General features: G+C 40.1%; 1 protein-coding gene across 3 annotated transcripts; it reads right to left on the bottom strand.

Annotated features, from left to right (window-relative positions):
* Window positions 1-985: 985 nt before the first annotated feature.
* Window positions 986-9,920, bottom strand: TTC14 (tetratricopeptide repeat domain 14). Of its 3 annotated transcripts, XM_062005747.1 has the most exons (12): window positions 9,749-9,920; window positions 9,548-9,669; window positions 9,128-9,327; window positions 8,664-8,748; window positions 8,447-8,576; window positions 8,002-8,154; window positions 7,285-7,356; window positions 5,808-5,927; window positions 5,602-5,724; window positions 4,827-4,944; window positions 2,814-2,923; window positions 986-2,356 (listed from the first exon to the last, which is right to left on the bottom strand). In XM_062005747.1, exons 1-12 carry the CDS (start codon window positions 9,910-9,912, stop codon window positions 1,414-1,416), a joined length of 2,340 nt encoding a protein of 779 aa, XP_061861731.1. In that variant the 5' UTR covers window positions 9,913-9,920; the 3' UTR covers window positions 986-1,413. The 3 variants fall into 3 exon arrangements, 2 of the variants coding, with proteins under 2 accessions (XP_061861731.1, XP_061861732.1); XR_009819520.1 differs by lacking the exon at window positions 986-2,356 and having other exon boundaries at window positions 2,862-2,923; window positions 3,374-4,944; XM_062005748.1 differs by lacking the exons at window positions 5,602-5,724; window positions 5,808-5,927.
* Between the last annotated feature and the right edge of the window lie 12,533 nt (window positions 9,921-22,453).

Genomic DNA, 22,453 nt, shown 5'->3' on the forward strand with positions numbered 1-22,453 from the left:
GCTGTGGCTCTTGAACTGGGAGGATACTAAAGGGTGACCTCATTGATATTTCCAAATACATAAAGGGTGGGTGTCAGGAGGATGGAGCCAGGCTGTTCACAGGGATGGACAATGACAGGACAAGGGGCAGTGGGTACAAGCTGGAACAGAAAAGGTTTCCAAGAAACACAAGGAAAAAATTCTTCCCTGTAAGAGTGAGGAAGCACTGGAAGGGGCTGCCCAGATGAGTTGTGGAGTCTCTTTTCTCTGGAGACATTCAAACACAGCTGGACGAGTTTCTGTGTGACCTACTCTAGGTGGTCCTGCTCTGGCAGGGGGGTTGCACTGGATGAGCTTTCCAGGTCCCTTCCAACCTTTGAGATTCTGTGATCTTTACTGCTGTCGAAATAGATTACACTGCAGTGACCCAGGAAAGCAAATCTATGCTTCAAGATCAGCCTTGACTGTTAATCAGATGGTCATCTCAGACCCTATCTTAACGATGACACTAGGCTATTCAAGTTGCTAAAACTGTACTTTTTCTACTTACAGAGTATCTTTTTCTTAAACTTCCTTGTCTCTATGGAATTACCTGGAAAAGGAGCAGTTGGCATTGTGTTTCCTGACAGATATTAGCTCCTTAGCATGTTTTGCCAACCATCCTTGGGAGATCCCATTGTAAAACAGAGCACTTTCCACACTACCATAACCACTGCCTTCAAGCTACCTATAAGGCAAATGCCTAGCAACAGCAAAAAGAAACCAAACAGAAAACAAAGGCCGCCACTTGAACTTACCTAGACAATAAACAGTGCTTTAAAACTCTTTTTCAACTTCAGTTGGGTTTTTTTACATCACCTAGACAACGTTTGATGCATTTAAATAATGTAGTACACTTGCCTTTGCAGACATAGAAGGGTTGCCTTCTCTTAAGCAGCATGTATAACCAGGGTACCAGTATGAAACATCCCAGCAACATTAACAAAAATCAAGACACACAACTATAAAAAATTAAGAAAATTTAATGATCAAATGAGCTATATACATTGGTGGCACATGACTTGCAGTTAGCCCCCTTCTATATAGCTAGAAGTGGTTTGATACAAAAATGCCAATAGTACCTCAGTGGATGAGAAAAAACAAAACTCATCTGCTGTTAAAGTGCATATTTGATGCAAGGTACAGCTAACTAAAGTCCAGGTGTATCAAAGGATTTCAACTCAGAGGGAGAATATTGTATGGGAATATCCCAAATTAAGAGCGCAGGAAACTCAAGATTTTAAATAATAACCGATATTTTATGCAAGATATCCTTGCATCTCTTTCCATCAAACAATTCTGCAAGACAAAACAAATTCTGCCATTCTCAACAGAGATACCCTGATAAAAGTTCATTTAACTCACTCATCAGAACAGCAGGGTTTTTTTAGGTACTTACTCTTTCTTCTGCTTACTTCCTTTTTCCCTCTCAAACTCAGCTATTTGATTGAATATGTTAACTAAGTTCTGGGGCAGGTTTCGTTTAACACCACTTTCTGTTTGTGCTGTACAATCTGAAGACGTTTCCTCATCTGGTTCCTTTGTTTTACTTGTCTCATCTCTTTTCCTAGTCTCACTTTCATTTTTATGATGACTTACCATATACCTGTCACTATCATAACTTCTGTCACCTTCACGTACACAGGTGCTAGAATAGGATCTGTACTTTCCCATTGACTTGCCAGAGTAGTCAGATCCTGATGGAGACACGTAATACCTATCTTGACCCCAGCCATGTTTTCTGAAGTGCTCTCTTCTCCCCTCTATGTCCCTTTCAAATTTCCTAAAATAATGCATCCTGGGTTTCTCATCTGACTTATGATATGAACCTGAAGAACCCTGCCGACTGGAGAAAAATCTATCTGCTTTACCATATTTGTCACTTCTGCTACTACTTGGCAGAGTTCTGGAGCTACTGTAAGAATCTCTTGAATCTTCAGACCTACCTCCAAAAGTGTCTTCTTCATCACCCGAAGTCCTTGAAAAAGAACAGTGTCTGTCTTTTTCTTTTACCTCTGTTTTTGGACACACTAAACTGTCCTGCCTTTCCAGCAGTTTCTCCACTTCAAAATGTTGGTTAAGAAAAGAAGCAGAGGTATCAGCTGGAGGCGAATACCACTCCTCTTTCCTCATCTGATCTTTATAATGGGAAGAAGCTCTAGATGAGCCTTTTTTGGAGCTGCGAGAAGACTCAGATCTATTCCGACGCTTTTTCCTACGTTTCTTGTGATCAGAGGAAGAAGAGGAAGAAGAAATAGATACATCTGATGAAGAATTGCTTGATGAGGAAGAAGAGGAGGAGGAAGAGGAAGTTGATATTTTCCTTTTCTTCTTTAACCTAAAAAACGTAATTAAGCTGTGAGACAATCATCAGTATCAGGCAAAACCAAAAGTGTATGAAGAAAGCAAATCTGTACTCCCCAAAATTTGGCTGAGATTGGGCTGCGTGAATGGAAATGACCAGACCTGGCACAACAGTTTTAAATATCATTTATCAAAAAAATCCAAAGATTAAGTCTACTGAACTGTTTGTTAGAAAAGGCCTTTTTCCCAGTTTAATAGGAGAAATGTCACAATGTAAAGTATTTTTTCAACAATTTTTCTTCCAGTAGATCTCCATTAAAGGTTATGTGCATGAAAGGACACTACCCACAACAAATTCTGAGGAAAAGCAGCTTACCTAGGTAGAAGTTCTACCTAGCTTATTGCTGGGCAACCTGTTTGGAAATGGACCGCTCATAGCCTTATCTGCACTTATCACCCCATAATCAGTACACTGGAGATAACAAGGTTACCTTTTTTCTTCTTTTAAGAGCTTACGCAATTTTTCAGCACTTGTTTCTACTTTCTTTTCTTTCTGTCTCTCTTCTTTGGCAGCTTGTTTCTCCCTCATTTCCAAAGATTTCTTTTTTTGAACCCAGGCATCATAAAAGAATTACATTAGAAGTGTTAGCAGGGATATTTTTTTTTCCCCCATGTCCCCAACCCCATTCAAATGTTTATTACACCAGGGATGTTTTAGCAGTATTGCCAGACCAAGAATTAATATTGTTCAGGAGTTTGGCATTGGCCATTGTGATAATCAGGTTTGCATTAAGGACCATATTGCAGTTGTTATTCCATTAAAAAAGCAAATGTATTTGACCAGCCATTGCAGTGGTACCCGTCCAGCACACCGTGAAGCCCAAAAAAGTGGAGACATCATTTGCAAGAAAAAGCATTACCAACGTGGAAAAAAAACAAGAAGAGGAAAAGCAGAGAAAGGTTTGAGGGAAGGTATCGTTGTAGTTTAAAAGTAAAACATGGCAGAACCCATTTTATAAGATATCCAAGTTGGCCATGTTTGAATACAAACCGTTTTGTAACAATTTCACAGACCAGTTTGATGCATAGTTTACGTAAGAAATCATGTTCCAAGGGTTTGTGGGTGATGAGCAGCACCAGATGTCAGATACAGCAACAACGGTCCAATTCAGAAGAAAATGCATTGGAGAAAAACACATAATCAGTATTACAGGAAAACACACTTCAGTGTTGTTTCAGCCATTCTAGCACAACAGCAACAGTATCAGACTTAGGTTTGTAAATACAGATAATGCACAACATCTCACCAGATGAATAGTCCTTAAATTACTGAAGTCTATTAGTCTATTACTTCTGCCATCTACAGCCCTAACCAGCAGTTCAGATGCAGTGTGAGCAGCAAATCCCATTATTGTTTTCAAATCTTTGCAACTGTCTTAACAAATGTAATAATGGAAACCCTGAACTGCAGTTGAGGCTATGCAAACCAACAAACAATAGCTAGCACTGTGGGTTTTATCTGCTGCACCAGTGATGCCTTATAGCAAGAAAGCGCTAAAGGACAGTAAAATTTATCTTCTGCTTTGAGAGATTCATCCTTTTAACTCAGACTGACACCTCTTTCTAAAGTAGCCATATGTGGACAGTGCTCAAATACCATACAAGTGTTTAATTTAAGAGATTGTCATATCTCCTCTTCCCCTTTCTTTCAACACAACCCATCAGCATTATGGCTCCACCAACTGAAGAAGTGTTGATTAGGGCCATCTACCCCAGTTTATGTACTTCCTTACAGGCAGAAGCAAAGAAGAAAACAAGCCTGTTCCTCATTTTACTCTTTAATCCTCTCTGAAAGACAACATAAGTAAAAGAAGGAAACAAAAGCAAAAAAGACAACTCAGGTTAGCACAGAGACCCACCAGGGCTCACTTGGGAAACATGCTGCATGCATGAGGAGAGAAACAGGCAACAGAGAAAACCACTAAGATATTCAAGTCTGTCTGCTCACCCACTCTTCACCTCCTGCTACTTTCTTTTAAATTACCTCTTAATCTCCCCTCTCCGTGATCTTCCTGTGAGTTAGCTTTCACTCCTGTTCTCTCTCTTTTTGTAATTACTCCAGACAACAAGGATCTAGCTGGTATAGTGGTGTGCCCTTTGCATGTCTGTATTCACAGAATGTTTTAATTTAACATTACTCATCATGCCTGCGTGATGTACTATTGTGATCCTTGATCTAGCTGACAGGGTTAACAGGCTTTGCTCTTTCCCTGTCTCCACGATTTGGCTTTTCTTTACTACTCTATTCAAAACAGTGGAGTCATCAAGAGGTACCTTTCTTCTGGTAGGTACAGCCATAATGCTCACCTTATAAGATTTACTGTGGAGAAGGGAAGTAGAGAATAAGACAAACCATCAACTTAAAACTCTCCCTGTTCAAAAGATTTCTTAGGTTTTGTTTATTGCCACTGAAAGCACTATGTGAAGAGAAAGTAAAGAATCACCTGCATGTGCTTACGGAGCTTCGTTAACGCCTCTTCTGCTTCCTCAAAAGTCTCATCCAAACTTAAGGCTTTTTTGTAGTAACTCTCAGCATTTAGAAGTTTGTCTTCCTCTTCCAACCTATAGTTCCAGTGATAATGGACATGCAGTTAAGACACAGAATTTTACTTTTTTATTTGCATTATGACCCTACCACTGTGTCCCTCTTATGACCTGATCCATCGTCTTAGCCCACCTTAGTAAAGTAAAAGAGCGTTTCTGACATGTTATTATTTCCTCCTCATCATCAATAACATTGTCCTTTGAAATTTCAATTCCAGTTTCAAATATACTGTCTCTTTTCTTTACATAGGACTTAAAAACTACCTGTTCCCTGAATATTCAAAACCAAAATCCTGCATTACAGGGGTTAACCGACATTTCAGTAGAGTACCAGAACAGAACTTTTTAACAAATAATTTTTTTAAAGATCTCAAACAAACCACAACCCATTGGAATAGTCAAACTTTTCCCAAAACTTTCTGCAAGCCTGGTATCCTACCAGTAAAAGGATAGCAAAGATTACACCTCAAATATTTTGCCAAGATTTTAACTAGGACAGTGAAGAAAGTGTAAACCAACTGCACAAGGACGTATTTTTCCAGCAAAGACCTGAAAAAAACCTCATACAGCCAGGAAGGCAAGATGCCATTCTGTGTCCTAACTAGGCTGGTATTACAAAAATATTATGAGAAGCAACTGCTAACAACCAAATAAAAGCACAATGCCAAGACTTACTGCCCGCCTCTCTCCACAAGTGTCTGACAGAGGTATTTTCTTGCATTTCTGTGGGTTGGACAGTTTTCTAAAGCAATTTCAAAATCACTTATAGCTTTGTTCAAACTTCCTTTTGTTGCATACCTAGAGCAACAGAAAAGTTGCAAGAACTTCAGTGATGTTTCTGTTTCACAAAGTAGAAAACTCAATGGAGCAAGCAGACTTACAGCGCTCCACGTGCTACCAAAGCTTCAACGTTCTGTGGATCAATTTCCAAAGCCTTGTTGTACTCATTCATGGCTTCCACATGGCGCCCGACCTTAAAATAATCAACCCCAGCCTTCACACTGGAAAAAAACATGGAGGAGAATGCAGTTTGCCAATGCAAATCTTATACTGTTAATTACCCACAAGTTATGGTTCCCTACAAGTGCCAGGTAATAAAACTTAACCTCCTTATCATGTACTTAACACTGGCATCTCAATGTGATACTGACGTAACTGCAAAACAATTTATTGCCTTCAGTCCAAAAATCTTAAGGCAACAGACTATTTCTGCAGGCAGTGCTAATGTGTTACACTGCTTTTCACCTACAGAATGAATATTTCACTACTACTGTGCAAAAAGCTGACTGACCTACTCACCATTAAACTGGATTCATTATATCCAAAGCTAAATATCACCATTAGACATGAGGTGAGCTGGATAGATGGTACACACTGAAAGCAGCCCATCTCACACTAGGATACAGGCTACCCAGGGAAGGTGTGGAGTCTCCCTTCTCTGGAGGTTTCCAAACCTGCCTGGACATGTTCCTGTGTGACCTGATCAAGGGGAATCCCATGTTTTAACAGGGGGTTGGGGGGATGATCTCTAGAGGTCCCTTCCAACCCTCACTATTCTGTGATATGTTGAGGTTTGAACTTTTCTTCTATATTTGCCAAGAGATTACCTTATTAGAAAATAACTGGTATGTGTTGAATGTCAGAAGTTTTCATTACAGACCTTAATAAGTTAAAATCTTTATTTACCATTACAAGCAACTTGTTCTGCAATTACTCACAGCTGTGAAAGACTAGTTTCATGAAAAACACTGCTTTGTTAGCACAGAAACCAGAAATTCTGAAGCTTCAGATTCCTTTTTTGGTAGATTCAAGAGTTTTCCCACCAAAAAAACCATATTTATAGGAAAAAAGTTTCTCTTCTGCCTCCTGCAGCCTATAACGTGTCCAAACAAACTGCACAGTGTCAAAGCAGTGGTATGTATCCAGAGCTGCTTTTCCCTGACTGCATTTGGAACCACATTTAACCTCTCAAAGCCAGCAAGAGTACTTGTTACATCTACTTGTTAAATCTGGGGCCTCAATAGCACAAAGAGCACTCTTAAGTCACTCAACACCCAACTATAAAATGGTAAACGGTGTACTTGGTATCACCACAAATCTTGCTCTCACGTCCTCAACAGGCCAGCATATTGTAAGTAGCCTCAGAAGGCTTCCCTTAAACCCGATACTTATTTGGAACTGTATCTCCAGACTTCACCTATCACATACCCACTTGGCAGTCAGGGTTACTTTCAAGGAGATCTTCCTGGTTACATCAGTACAGGTGTGGTGGAAAAACTGGTTCAATGTGTACTTTCTTCAAGAAAAATAACCTGTAAGCTAACCTAAGAGTAAGCTCTGACAAGAAGTACTGCATACCATTTCAAAGCCCAGGATGCAGACTGCTTCTTCCTCAGTGCAGGGGCAAAATCTTCTTCACTGAAATTTTTACTTTAAGAAAAAAATAACAAAAAACCCCATTAATTTGTCTCTCAGTCCACAAAAGCTTACAATATGTAATAAAGTTGAAAGAAGCTGAAATGTTATGCAATGCCTCGCTGCTCTCCTTCAGCCAGAAATGTTCTTATTTCTGAACCCATTTTTTTTCCAACCCCTTCTAATAGTGCTGAATTGAACAAGTACAGATGAAACATTTAACACAAATATAACATATTCACACTTGCTTTAGGGCCTAATAAATATAAGGCTCACAAGATCAGTCATTGCATACATATGAGCTTATTTTACTGAAGAGCTCAGATCTATTACTTAGATAAGTGCATAAGTGTCTGCCAGAAAACATTAAAACGTACAACATCCTGTATTTCAATCCAAAGACGCTGACAAGGTCTAAGCAGTAAATTCCTGAAGTATTTGGTATCAAACATTTTGTGTGATAAGGTGTCTGGTTTATTCAGAGCAACAGAATTTCAAATGTAACTTTCTTACCCTTGAGGAAGCGCCTTTTAAACATTTAAGGCCATGTCAGATGCAGTCATACAAATCAAAATGAAAAAGGTATAGTACTCACAAGTCTATTTCAATGGGTTAATCTCCATAAAGATATAGGACAGAAACAATGTGAAAACCACTTACATTTGAAGACTTCTCATCAAAGATGGTGGATTTGATTCACTTAGTCCTAGTTTTTCTGCCAAATATTCAACTAGGAACGGATTAGCAAATCCTGGGGAACGATGCAAAACCTCTTCAAAAGTCTCTCCTGTATTAGCAACTTCCAGGCTTCTCCTAAAAAAAAACCAAACCCACACCAGTGTACACAAGCAGAACCTCACAGACACTGTACTCAATTCTAGGGTGTTTATAACAGAAATGCCTATATTTCTTCTCCCCATGAACAAGTCAGAAGACTCATTTAATCTTTACACACATCAGAGTGTGATAATTAAAAGCATGACTTGGTTCAATAAACATGTATGCATCCATAAGGTATATATTTTTCAACTAAAAAGATGGTCTTAGATGGTCTTCAGACACCCTGAATACACCTACAAAGTAGGGTTGAAGAGTATGTGCTTACCTATAATGTAATGGGAAGTCATCAGAAGTAATAACACCTAGTTTTGTGCTGGAAAGGTTGGGGGGAAGTGCTGAGCTGTAAAGAGACACTGTGAGCTTCTCATGGTAACGATCAACATCCTTGACTGCAGCTATAGAAGCAATAAAAGTTAAGATGAAATCACAGAAACATCTCAATCAAAACAGACAGATTCCTGGCAACTTTTGCAGCTACTTGCCTCGAATAAGGTCTCCCGTTTGATAATAAGATAACGGATCTCCATGGTTGCTTTGAGGAGGCACATCTCTCAGAGGACAAAGAGCCTGCAATACAAGAAAATGGCAATATCACAAATAAAGCTTGAAGTTTGTGCATTTCTTGTCCCCAAGAACAAGTCAGAAGACTCATTTAATCTTTACACACATCAGAGTGTCATAATTAAAAGCATGACTTGGTTCAATAAACATGTATGCATCCATAAGTTATATATTTTTCAACTAAAACGAAATATTAAGTATGGCTCCTCAAAAGAAGCATTTGTTGACTCAGCAAAGCATCAAAAGCTGTCTACAAATGCAGGCAGCACCCACAATCCCTGAATTCAGTTTCATACCATTCCATTCAGGGATGCAAGAGGCAAATAATACATTTTAAAAATCAGTCTGCATCAAGAATACAGTACTGATCAAAGCCATATCTTACAGTGAGGTCTAAATCCGAAATCTCCCGTATGATACCACTTCCCAGACAAATCAACACCATGAAAAAGCCAAATTCTCGGATAGAAGTGATCCTCCCAATCACGATATCACCACGTTCAATGTCTCGAAAGAAAAATTCTCTCCTGTCTTCCCTGGGAACCTCCATGAACCGTTCCAGGGGAGGCATAACAGCGTAATACTCTGCAACACAGGAGACATTCAGTTACAAAACGAACAAGCCTGAAAACAAAATACTTCAGGGCAGCAAAAGACAACCGAAGTCCGATTTATTTGGCAGTTTATGCATCGCCTATAAAAAGCAATAGCGAAAACCTTCACCCTGCTTTTAGAAACTCTGTAACTGGAGTGCCCTTACAGTGCCCAGCGGGCCTTACAGAGGGGTATCTCGCCAGAAACCGACCTTCATTCTCCTCGATCGTCTCGCAGAGGGGTCCGTTGGGTTTCCAGGAGTGAGCAAAAAGGAGATCAGCCTTCTTGGCGATGAAGCGCTTGATCTCGGTGTCAATGCTCGCCGACTCTTTCCTGTGTGGACAAGAACACGGTGAGAACGCCTCGGCGGCCCCTTACGGCTCGCTTCCCCCCGGCCGCGGCCGCCCCTCACCAGGCGGGCGGCGCCTGCGGGGCCCCGCGAGGCGGCTCGAAGGCGGTTCCCGGCGGCGGCAGCAGCCCGCGGAAGTCGGGGTTGTCGTGCTGCTCGGCGCGGAGCAGCGAGAGCAGCGCGGGGCCGTGGTGGCTCAGCGCCTGACGCAGCAGCTCCCGGTCCATCCCGCCGCCGCCGCCGCACCCGGAACAGGAACCGCCGTGACGCGGCCACGCGGGGCACCGCGCGCGCGCCCAGCGGAGCGGGCGGGGCCAAGGCGTGCGGCCGGGCTGCCGCAGCGCCCCCTGCGGGCAGGAGGATCGCGGGGCGCTGCTGCGTGTGCGGGGCCCGTCTGCAGGTGCCGCCCGCGCCTGTGCGGGACAGCGGCCACCAGACCCAGAGGCAGAGGCCCGCGGGCGGTTCCCTCGACAGGGGCCGCTGCGGCACCGCGGAGCGCGGCCCTGTGCGGCCTCGGCGGGAAGGAGCGGAGAGTGCGGGGCGCATCCCGCCCGGCTGCGCGCGAAGCGAGGCGTGCTCGTGTCGGAGGGCAGAGATTCAAGAAGTTTCCCGTTAGTTCTCAGACAGTTCTTAAGCGTTGGCTCTAAAGCACGGCAAAGAGAATAAAGGAAATAGCATCGCAAGCACCAGCGCTGCGGGGCTGGAGCTTACCCGGGAGGGGACGGGGGGTCGCGATGGAAGGGTGCGTGAAGCTGTTTGTCCCTCTGACCGGCTTCCTTTCAGAAACTCACTCAGCTCCAGCAAACAAGTATGTGGCTTCGACAGAGTAACGGCACTGAAACAAAGGGGGAAGTGGGCAATTATCTCGGCAAAAGATAATGCGCCGGGATTGTCGCTGAGCCATTAAAATGGACCGAATGCAGGATCCCGTGCTTTGGTTTACCAGCTCGAGCTTTAAAATGCTAAAGACACTTAGGAGGCTCTTCAATGCTAATCACCTCTTCTCGCTAATGGAGAAAGGTGCTTAAAACCAGCTGGAATTAATCCAAGTCTATTAGAAAGATCACAGTTCTTCAGTCCCCGAGAATAATTTGTCCCTGTCATCGCATTTAATAATTAATTTTAAAAGGGGGAGGAAGGAAAAGAAAAGCCACTGTGAACAGCATAATGTCACTCCTACCCTCAGTACAGTGTCGAAGAAAAAATAGCAATCTGGCTGTCAGCAGATCAGTGACACAAACTCCTCTAGGAAGCAGCATGACTGAGAGGGCAAGGATCATATCAAAGACGCTGGTCTCAGAAGCTCAGTTCAAAGCCAGTAGGGATATCACTAGGGTAGCAGGCTTGGGGAAGACACTACAAGGGCAAATTTATATTTTATTTTCGTTTTGGGTCCCCTTGTTTTAATAGAACAAAAGATAAAGGAGGTGTAACACTTGAACAGCTGTCAGGGGTTTTGATTTAAAGTCTTCTTCCTCTATGTAAGACCAGGTGTGTACTTAGATTTCTGGTTACCATGGTGGAAAAAACCCATGAGCACTAGGTGGAAATTTCTAGACATGAAGACTGATTAGAGATGGATTGATACAGAGAGGTTCATGCACCTGCAAAGATCTGGTGCCGAAAGGGAGCTTTTCCTGGATGAATAACACTGCAAGTGCAATGTCCAAAAACTCTGTTACCTGCTTGCAAACAATGGCAGTTTTGTTTGGGAGAGAGTTAATTTGTGTTGCTTAGAAAATACAAAGAGCTAGCAATAAAAAAAGTGTGAAGCACAAACTCTTGCTTGTGTAAGCATTTGTCCAACCTAATATGCACATACAAACACACACACAACTTATGGGAACACATTATTAATAAATACTTGAGATATGTTACGGCTTCCGGACTTAACATACCAGCAAAAAATCCTGGTGAAGCTGAACCACCTTTAATTATGGTTTCTTCTTACAGACATTTTCTTGTAGAAATCAATAGCATTTTAGGAAATTTAGTATTTTATATGACACATGGAATGTAGATTAATTGCCCCTGAACATGAGGGTTAACTTCATATTTTAAGTGACCTTTTCTTTAACTAGGCCCAAGAAATTCTGAAGTTATCTTAATCAAACAAACTAAAATACTCCAAATAATTCCATCTTCAGAAATAGCTTTGCTAGAGCAGAGTGTGTGAGCATGAACTTGTAATTTTGTTTCCTATTTTTCAGGTTATAGGACTAAACTCAGAAACAAAGAATATGGCATATTGTGCATATTCCACCTGACTCAGGGTACACACAAGTCTTTGCCATCCTTTTCTCTCATGGATATTTCTGCCTGGCTATCCACTGTGCTTTTAAAAAAAATATCTCTGCATGTTTTCATTAGTGGATTTTTTTCCCCCTCATTTTAGTTTTTGCTTGTTTTACTTCAGTTACCCAACATCATATATTTTTGATAAAAGGATTAACAACCACTGCAGTTCAGGCAGGGATAATCCTTAATGGAACAGTATGGAATAAACCCAGGGTTATATATATAGCTTAAGAGACCCCAGGCCTGAGGAGGGAGCATGCTCCATATGCTACAGCATCATTAATTCTCTGTTCCACTGATTTAGGAACTGTGTGGATGAATAGTGCTTCAGCCCATATGCTAAATAAACCAAGAGGGTGGGCAGAAGTGTCCTGATTCTGCAGAAGATGATACGAGTCAACACATCGCCCTACTCAAAGAAGAGCACTCCAGATCCTCTGAAACCAGACATATCTGCATGAGTTTGTTGTAACTTCTGACAGTTTAGGTCAGTACATGATAAAAGGCAGCTCCTAAAATCCATCATGTAGCCTGTAAGTCCTACAATACAAAGCTTATCAATTTACACCAAGCTAGGTTTGAACCCAGGGTCAAACTCACAGCAATAGGGTCCCTGAATAACCCCTAAACTGATAGGCTTGACAGAATTTCAAAGTGGATATGTGAAATACCAAGCAGATTTTCATCAAACTCCAGTAAGCACAGTTTAAATGCAACAAGGTCAAGCTGCTTTTCAAACATTTCCAAGTATCCAATATCAGTGGTAAAGCCTGCAAGAATGCATGGAGGAAAGGATTTTGTGTCAAGAGCCACATTATAACACTGACAAAAAAGACTAGATCCTCCAAGATCATACTTGTCAAAGTATTATTTTCTGCAAAGTCCGGGCAGATTTGAGATAAATTTTAGTGTTTTGCAAATGGGAGTGGAATGTTCAACTAAATATGTTCTTTAGGCAAGGAAAGATGAAACTAATGGTACTAATGAGAATTAAGATGAAGAGCTCTACTTCCAACTGTGTTGTTGGATTTTTGGCTAATTCTGCCAAAAGCAATCCTGCTGCCCAGACTTTCTGTTCATTTCTGAAGCAGCAAAGGGATTGTTTAAAGATGACATGATATCCAAGATATTATTTCAGTTCAAGGATGAAGGGAAGTTCAGCACAAAATAATTGCTAGTTAGTAGCTCTACTTTGAGCAAAATGTTATGTCTGTAGGCATAATCACCAAATATGATGGAAGGATCTCAGTGATCCACCGAACTTGGTGATGGAATGACCCAAGAGTCAAGCATTTCGCCTTTTGAACAAGGTCATCATTATGATAAGTCCAACTTTGGCATGGTCTGTGAGAGACAGTACAGCTTCAGTGACATGTAGACTCACCTGGAGATATGCTGAGCTCCTGTTTACAATGACATGGACATTTGCACTTCTCAGATTTCTGTAAAGTGTAGACAAAGAATAGTTGTTTGCATGTAATAAATATGCAAAGACAGACTGTGGAAGCCACCCGGGCTTTGAATCAACGATTAGACCCTGTTGGAATACAACAGAAATAATAGTTAAGAAATGTCAACTGAGAGCCCCCTCTGATTTTTGGTGATTTCTGTCAAACTGCAGGCAGTGGCACTGCTGAGCCTTTGTATGGCTGTAAGGATTACTGCTTGTGCACTTAGTGCAGCATTTTGTGCCTGCAGATTAGTGACAAATGTTTGAAGGTTTCTGTTGAGACTGAAAATATAACTCAAGGAAACATTGGCATTGATTTTTTTTTTAACCTACGTATGAAAATACGGGCTGTCGTGAATGAAGGTTTGCTTGTTTGACAGGAACACCAGTCAGGCAACTTTGTGGTAATCATGACACAGACAATATGTATACACCCACCTGTACAGCTTGCAACATATCTGGGAGTACTGCCTACAAAGCAAATTCCTATGACACACGAGGGACTCAGCAGAAGGTACGCTGAGGTTTTTGTGGTTTTTTTAATGATTTTTCCAGCTTCTAACACTCCATAAACTGATAGTATCTACTGCTTTATAGCAAGGGAGAGTCATCCTGGTTTCTGAGGTTTACAGTAAGTCATTGCAACTTACAGTCAGCAATCACAACTTTCCATTTAGCAGAGTATTTCATTAATTGCAACCTAAAATCATATTTCCAGCTCATAGCAAAATGCAGTAGACTTTGATCTCACGTCTGGTAGCAGTACAAGGAGACATTTAAGCATTCAGCTGCTCTCAATTATTAAGTCTCTCATCCATCCAGAACAGTATTCTTGTTTTCATTGTAAATTTCTTTCTCCAGTAATTCTCTTCTTTCTAAATTGTCCTGTCACATCTGCGAACTTTCCAAAGGTGTTCAAAGAAGCCTCTAAAGCATTTTGTAGATCTGAACTAGTTTGAGTTCTTTTATTCCTAATAAACCAGCTTATTTATTTTTGCATCTCGTGGTCAGTTCCTATAAAGTTCCATGTGTGCAACATGCATAATAAATACTGGCTGAAGAGCAATTAACAAAGATCAGAAATTGTTTTCTTAATTATTCTCAATGAACCAGGCATGTAGCCATTGTCACAAACTAATTAGCAGCCTCTTAACTTGCTTAAAATTTGTCCTTATTTACACTACACTGAAATTTAACAGTTGAAAGCATTTTATTTAACTTGTTAAGAGTTAAACAGTTGGCAATTTTACAATACAGATTAATTATCTCCATGTTTGCTCCAATTTAATGCTGGAGCATACCTTTATTTAAAGCAAATAACATGTACCAAACCCTGAGTTTTTTCCTAGGCAGGTGGAACTCTCCACCTTAAAGTTGATAAACTAAGTTGGTATGATGAGATTTCCAATTAACTTCTATCTCAATAAGAATTGTCTAGAAACACAATGATTAACAAATAGTATAATTCCAAACTAACAGTCATGGTTAGCAACACTTACATGGAGACATTCATTAGTCTCTAATCAGGTTTGTCCAATCAACAGCCAAAAGCAGAGGCCAATGGAATATTGAAATGCCAAACTGATGTATGTGTATTATATTTATTTGTTTAAACATTTGGTGAATTCCTCACAGTGTTAAATCCATAATAAACAAGCAAATAAATTAATAAACCAGGAAAAAGAAATTTAAAAAACCTGCTCTGAAGATCATAATTATCCTTAGATTTATAATGTATTATTAGAAGTTTCCAATTTGTATCATAAAACTCCTAAAACCTGTAAGTAAAATCTTTTGCTTGATGTTACAATTGTTTTTTGGACTCAGTGAACAAGTTACAACAGCTGAGACAGAAACAACTGCTACTGTTTGTAATGGGAAGTTCAGTGCCTCTGATGGAGTTTGGATGAAGACTTTGAGGGTTCCCATTGAATTCAGCAGGTTTCAGGTCAAGCATGAAAGTCAGAAATGAGTCGTTAAACATTCTGTGCTTACACTGGTGTTTACAATTAGGAAAGCATTAATCACAACACATCAGTGCAATCAAGTGTCAAAGTCCAGACACCATTTGGCTGGGGCTGTTGAAATGTAAGTAATGTACATCTGTCGATTTTCTCTTGATTCTTGTCTTATTAAGGCAGTTGAACTCAAATACATAATCACAGGGAACAGCAGCTCTGAAATAAGTGAAAACCTAAAGCAGAAACAAGAAAAGAGAAGGTAGTTTGAAATGTCAAAAAATAATACTTCTGTGAAAGAAAGATGTGTGTGTGTGCAGGTAACAATCATGGATTTGTAACAATCATGGATTTAGAGCAGGAGTGACTCATGGCAAAAGCACAGCAAGACCTAGAATTTCTCTCTTAAAAAACAAAAACAAACCCCACCACCAAACACCTCTAATGCTGTGTCCCAGATCAAATGCAGAGACAAATTGAAATGAAAATAAGGCATCTCATTCATCACTTTTTTGTGGCATATTCTGTGACACTTATGCAAGGTTCTATTTTTAAAGCTATTGGCAGCTAAAGTCACAGACTAGTGCCTAAGAAGGTCTCGAAAAACTTAAAAGCAGATTAGGCATGTAAAGGCCTTTGCAAATTCTGCCCTAAGAAAGAATGATAATTAGTACCACAAATGAATCCTTACAAATGGAATTGCTTGATGTCACAACTAATTACAGATGTTAGTCTGTGCTGTGATTGTGAGTGAGGAACAAACATAAAACTTTAAAACATGTGTGTTTAAAACCGCTCTCTGGTAATTGTGATTATCTGATCCTCATAAAACCAGCAAATATATACATGAGGGACAGTGTGTATATGTGTAGGAGAACAGTAAGTGGGAGAAAGAAATCTAAATTTTTGCATCTACAAAATGTCAACACACTGTCTATATAAAAAGCTGTCAAAAAAATCCTTATAAACACAATTTAGTCTAGTCGAGTTCTAATCTGTGCCTTCACTGACAGTGAGAGCCAAAGCTCCAATACAGTGTTTCCTCAAGAAGTTGGAAGAAAATGATGCAGCACTTTCAGAAGCACTATAAGGCTTGGTTAAGTGCTAGATAGTATGCATACAATCAAAAGTTTAAACAAAAGGTTAATAATCCAGAAGGCTGGTCCTGAAAAATAACACTTCAAACCCATGTGGTTGAACTGTCTTGTGTGCTCCTACTGCCAAAAGATGCCTCTGAGAAATTTAAATGACAGCTAGGGAAATAGATGATTGTCAGGTCCTGAAATGCACTGTTCCATTATTTTTTATCTTTCACTTTTCTAACTTGGTTTTTAATCTGATGATGCAAATCTAGTGCTTTGCTTCTCTAAACCTGAAAAAGTCTGCCTTGTGTTAGGAGTGATCAAAAAGTACATCTGAAAAATACAAGGAATTCCTCAAAACCGGTTAATTCAAAAAATTTACAGCATTCAAACAGCACTTGGAGCCCTGCAAGCCAGAAATTTCCAAATATGAGAAGCGTTTCTCCCTAGACTGCATGGGTCATTTTGACACTAAGTGCCAAGGTAAATTGAAAGCCTTTCTAAACAGAGCCTTTTTGTAAGTCATGGGCAGCAGAGAAACAGTGGTCACAAACTGTCTAGAGGCTTTGACAAATCAAAGTTAATTTGTCAGTTGTCAAAAAACCCCAATGCAACAAGTAAAGGGAGGATACAGGACCGGAAAATTATTGGGGAAAAGTAGCTTAACATATATAGTATCTCTAGTAGGGGTAACAAAGGCTATAACGAGTAGTCTAAGATAGTGTAATTGCAGACTCTGAGCAGTAGTGGATTCCTATTGGTGCCTAAAATGGGCCATAATCCTCTGTATTCTACTTCAGAAATTCTGTCTCTCACAGCTGGGAGATGCAGCAGTCATTTGTTCCCTTGAAGAGCTGTGTTGGAAGCCAGAAACAGCAGGAGAAGGTAGCAGCTTGGCTAGTGAGCTATAGAAATCTTTTTTTTTGCACAGAGAAAACATCTTATTGCCTTCATGCTTCAAAATAATGATCATAGAGAAGAAAAATATATTGTTAAGTAAGATAAGAGTATGAGAGCTGTTTAGCTTCACTGATATTAGAATGGAAATGCAGACACCTTTTTGCAATTTAGCTGGAAAAAAGAAAAACCATTACTAGCAAAAATCTGTAGATTGCTTAGGTAGAAAAATATACAGCATAAATAGTTTGCATTTTCAGTAGGGAGCATCCTTTGGTGCATCAAGCTGTCATGCAGTTTAGCAGCATGACACATCTTAGTGATTAAATGCCAGCTCCCTGGCAAAACCCAAACCCCAAAATAAATTAATTTTTCAGTGGAGAAAGCCACTGTTCTTTTATCTTGTACAGTGGCTCTCGCAGCTGAAAAGACACAGCAGCAGGATGGTAGAAATTACAGTCTATCAGCAGGTGACCTGTAGTTTGAACATGTTAGTTCACAGGGTATCTCTGTCTACCTTCAGACCCACTCATCTATTTGGGGAAAATACACCATTATGTAAAAATTTGACTTGAGTTGTTGACTGTGAAACATGCTGGACCTTGGAAAACATTTGTTATGGAACTCCACATGTTTTGTTTCGGAATGAAGCAGAGTTAACTCAGTGATCAGTTTCAGACACAGCCCAATGAAAGTGATAGTAAACCCTTAGCTTAAAGTGACTCCCAAGGGAAAGAAGGGGCAGGCCCTCACTTCTAGATTCCTTGGCAGTAGTTTTTGTCAGTAGTGAAGGAGCTGATCTTGAGATTAGCCCACTAAATGCCTTAACTTAGCCAACTAAACTCCAAAAGGGCATCTACTTAAGGCCCTGGCACAAACTTGGGTCTTGCACTTTGAGCAATGCAAAAGCAGTTCTGGCATACGGTACTGATCCATTTAATCTTGCAGGCACCTTGTATGTGACTCAGCAGCCAGTCTGAAAGCAGAATTAGCTGCATTTCTTGAGTTCACACTTTGTTATGCTTTAGTTCGTTCACTATTAGTGGTCCCAGCAGGATGTTGCCATAAGAAAAGACAGCTTCAGTTTACTTCATATGGTACAAATAAGTATTATTTTTCAGGTGATTTTGTAGTGTTTGTCTACCTTTGTTTTCTTTATGCTGTTTGCAGTTCCAAAGGGGTCACGTTCAGCAGCTGAACATGAGAAATACTCTCCTTGAATCAAAGAAAGCTACTGGGAGTTCAGTGGAGGAGCCGCAGTCACATGGAGGCTGATGAAATGCACACGCTGACACTTTGACAGGATAGTGATTATCCTGTAGTTTAATAATAACATGTTAATCATCTTAGAGTCATTATTCGCTCCCAGGCACACACTGTACTCCCATATTGACATTAAAAAAAACCCCAACAAACACTCCAGGGGACATCTCTACAGGACAAAATGCACTTGAAAACTAAGAGGATCCCGTTAGTAAAAACAGTCTCTTCATCTGTCCTAGAACACGGGATGAACATAAAGGCAGTGTATGTTTGTGCTACTTCATGCTACTCACCTCAAATGTTTTGGGATATAATTGCATAGAATTTTATGTACTGAATTTAATAATAATCTGAATGTAAATGTCTAACCTAAGCGTGGCATCATATGAACACACTGTGGTCACATCAGCAAAAACCTCCCCCACACTAGTGTCTTTGGTTCATCTTTATGTGACACACCCGTGACTTCCAACAGAGTTGTCAGTGCTAGGTGCAGCTGCAGCTTTTAGTATTTTTCATCTGGATTATCTATGATTTGAGGTTGCCACTGCTTTCATGTATGCTATCAAATTTTATCAGAACCTGTCTGAACTACAGGTGAAATGTGAGTACTATGGGAGGTTCCTATGGACAGTAAGCATTTGATTTGTGCCTTCTCAGTCTGCCAGTATTCCCAAAATATGTGTCTGAGTTCAATGCACCCACCTAGCCCACAGGAAGGCTACTGTTTCCCATTGAAGCAACTGTGCCTGTTTGGTGAAGATGGTACCACTGGCAAAAGGAGATGAAGAAAATCACAATGAGAACCTGTAACGGGTCTGAACTGCATTTGTTTGTGAGTTCGCTGTCTCCCAGCCAAGCACTAACAGCCAGCCCAGTTCCTGCTGCTACTTCATAAGACACATACAACATGTTCTGAAGCTAATGGGAGTTTGTGAGCAGGTCATGTCCTGACACTAATAGAAAGAAACTATTTGCTGAAATGCATTTAGTCAACGCTTTGTCCAAATCTTCGAAAAATGAGGTTTAAATAAGCTCCCTGAGAATTTTGGTATCAGAGTTTTTATCTTAGTATCCAGCCTAAATTTTCATTTCTTGCTTAGGCAACAGAACATCCTAAATAATAATTCCTCTTCTTTCTTGCTGCTTATCCCATTTGTAGATTGTTGGCAGGTTATTTGATTCTCAACCACTTAACCTTCCTTTCACCAGCCTATAAATATTGATCCATTCCAATCTACCTTCTTTTATCTGTTCAAAAATCTGTTGTAGTTATTTCTGTTCAACACTGAATGACCTTCAATTTGTTAGTTGTAATGAGCTACCTAGAAATGCATGTATTCTGTCAGAGTTTTATGGAGATGAGCAGTTACTTCCTTATTCATGTTTCACTAGCACAGACACTTTACAATTTCTCAGTCCTTTCACAATACTGCTTTCCAGATTTTTCCCTCACAGTAAATATCTCCAACTTGAATTATTTTTCTTGAGAAAGATTAGCTGGCATTTTTCCAGTTTGAATTGCATTTTTGTTGCATTTCATCAAGATTTTAAGACTTCCAAGAAACAGAGTATTTATTTCCCAGTTGTTTTCTATCATTTTTTTAAGAACTCATCTGGAGCACATATGAAGCACAGTCAAGAATTTTCATTAACATGTAAGTTACTTAATTTTCTCGGTTATTAGTGACTGTAGGAGCTACCAATGGTCTCTACTGTATAATTTGTCATCTTATTCTAACCCAGCATTCACTCATTTATCAAACTGGATCTTGATGTTATTCTTGACTCACCATTAGCTTTAGGAAATAACCCACTGTTTGGCATACATTAAAAAGTATCTTATCAATTGAATCATATTACAGGAATGGAGACAACTGCAATTTTGGTATATATATGCACATATATCTTTATGGAAATGAGTATAATTCACTGTACAGATTATAATTTTATATTTCATACTCAAAATTATTTCAATCAGTTTCTAGTCATATAGTAGATACTACAGCAAGTGCTGCCTGCTCATGCAAGCTGACAGCCTTAGACATTACTATAATACACTATGCACCCATAATATAAACTGCCCCTGGGTGGTGAGTTGAAATTGTGAAGAACTTTCTGCAAATTCCTAATAACAAAATTTGTCTCAGTAGTCACAGATTTACTTCTGTTTAATATCTGTGTACAAAAAGAGCCCCAAAGTCCATTCGAGGAAGTAAGATCAGTTCTCTCTTGAGAAGAAATTCTCATTTTGCATTCCAGACAAAGCAAATGAGATGCCATTGAGCTTTTGGAAGCAGAGCCCCTAGCCACCTGCATCTTTCTGGCCTTAGTCTAAGTCCTTTTTTGTATTTTGACAAATAAGACATCATGTAGCAAAATCCCACTGTTCAGGGCTTACAGCACCTGCTAGAAACATCTGGTTATTGCTATTTAGCTAGAGCTCAGAAGCGTTTCTTTTCTGTCTCATGTTTTTCCTCAAGCTTGTCCTCGCAAAAGGTCACAAAAGAGAAGAAAGCCTTCCCTTTTTGTGACCCTTGTATAATCCTATTGATTTACCCCACGTTCAACCCAGTGAATTTCAATTTAGCCTTTCATGATTTGTTTTCCTCAAGGTTAATAAACCTATGCTAACCATTTTAGTTCCAGCTATTACTTGTTTGTGCCAAACCACAGTGGAGTAAATGAATGGTGATCTCTAAGCAATGCAGCACAGAAATCCCACTGCAGATGCTGGTGGACTGTGCTGCTGCTGCTGGTGCATGATCACACTGAGTGATATCTGTAATTTGTTCACATCACTCAGTCCTCTTGGGAACATCTGCCCTATGGCTTGACAGGGGATTCAGCTTAAGCTTGATGAGCTTCCTGGGCTGGCACATAATTCAGCATCTACACATCAATATAGACCTTTATCTACAGTAAGTCTTTCAACTTAGTTATGCCTTTTACACAAAAATCCTGCAGGTAGCTTCCTATAGCAATAAGCAAATGATAGGGAGAACCCACCAGTGCTGCTGACCAGAACTAAGACATTCAGACAGTGCACACAGCACTGCGGTCTTGACACTAATGTAGCTTCTTTGGTGTGGTGCCAAAGCTGACGTAGTAATACCAGCTTCACAGGCAGACTCATTAGTTCAGGATCATTATATTAAAGAAGTTACACTGCTCTCAATTTCATTGTGTGCTGTGGATGTGTCCTTCATGACGCCTGAGCATGGGAACTTGTCTCCTGGCTGGCACCATCTTCTGCTATTGTACCTCTTTCTGCCAGATGAAACAAGAGAACTTACAGATTGTACCACAGACAAGCAAAAGAATTGAGGATAGATGAGGATATATGATGATGTAATCTGTAACCCCCTGGACCAGGCATATATTTACATGATATGTTGAACAGGGATGTATTGTTAAGGAATGGCACCTACATTCTCCTGCGACCATTCCTTGATGTTTTTTGCAGTGTTCAGGGACCTCCTCAAAACACACTGAATTTCTATATCAACATATTGATATAGAAAAGCCATCATCCTGCTGTAGCAAACACTACTGAAGTCACAACACTTAGAGCAGCAGTGAATTTAGACCAAATGCATTAGGCCACAATTATATTTTTCAAAACATGTACAGGAAACTGTACCCTGCCTAATGACATATAATTTGGTGTTCCTTTCTGTATGACCTGAATATTCTCTCTAAAATCCAGTTCCAGTGGATATCTGTATCATCTATAACTTTTTCAGCTGGCGGTTGTTTCAGCTCATCTCTGAATTCAATTCCTGTGGCTTAGAGCAAAAGAAACATTTGAGCAAAGATA

Source organism: Colius striatus, chromosome 12, assembly GCF_028858725.1.
Source record: "Colius striatus isolate bColStr4 chromosome 12, bColStr4.1.hap1, whole genome shotgun sequence".
NCBI classification, from domain to species: Eukaryota; Metazoa; Chordata; class Aves; order Coliiformes; family Coliidae; genus Colius; species Colius striatus.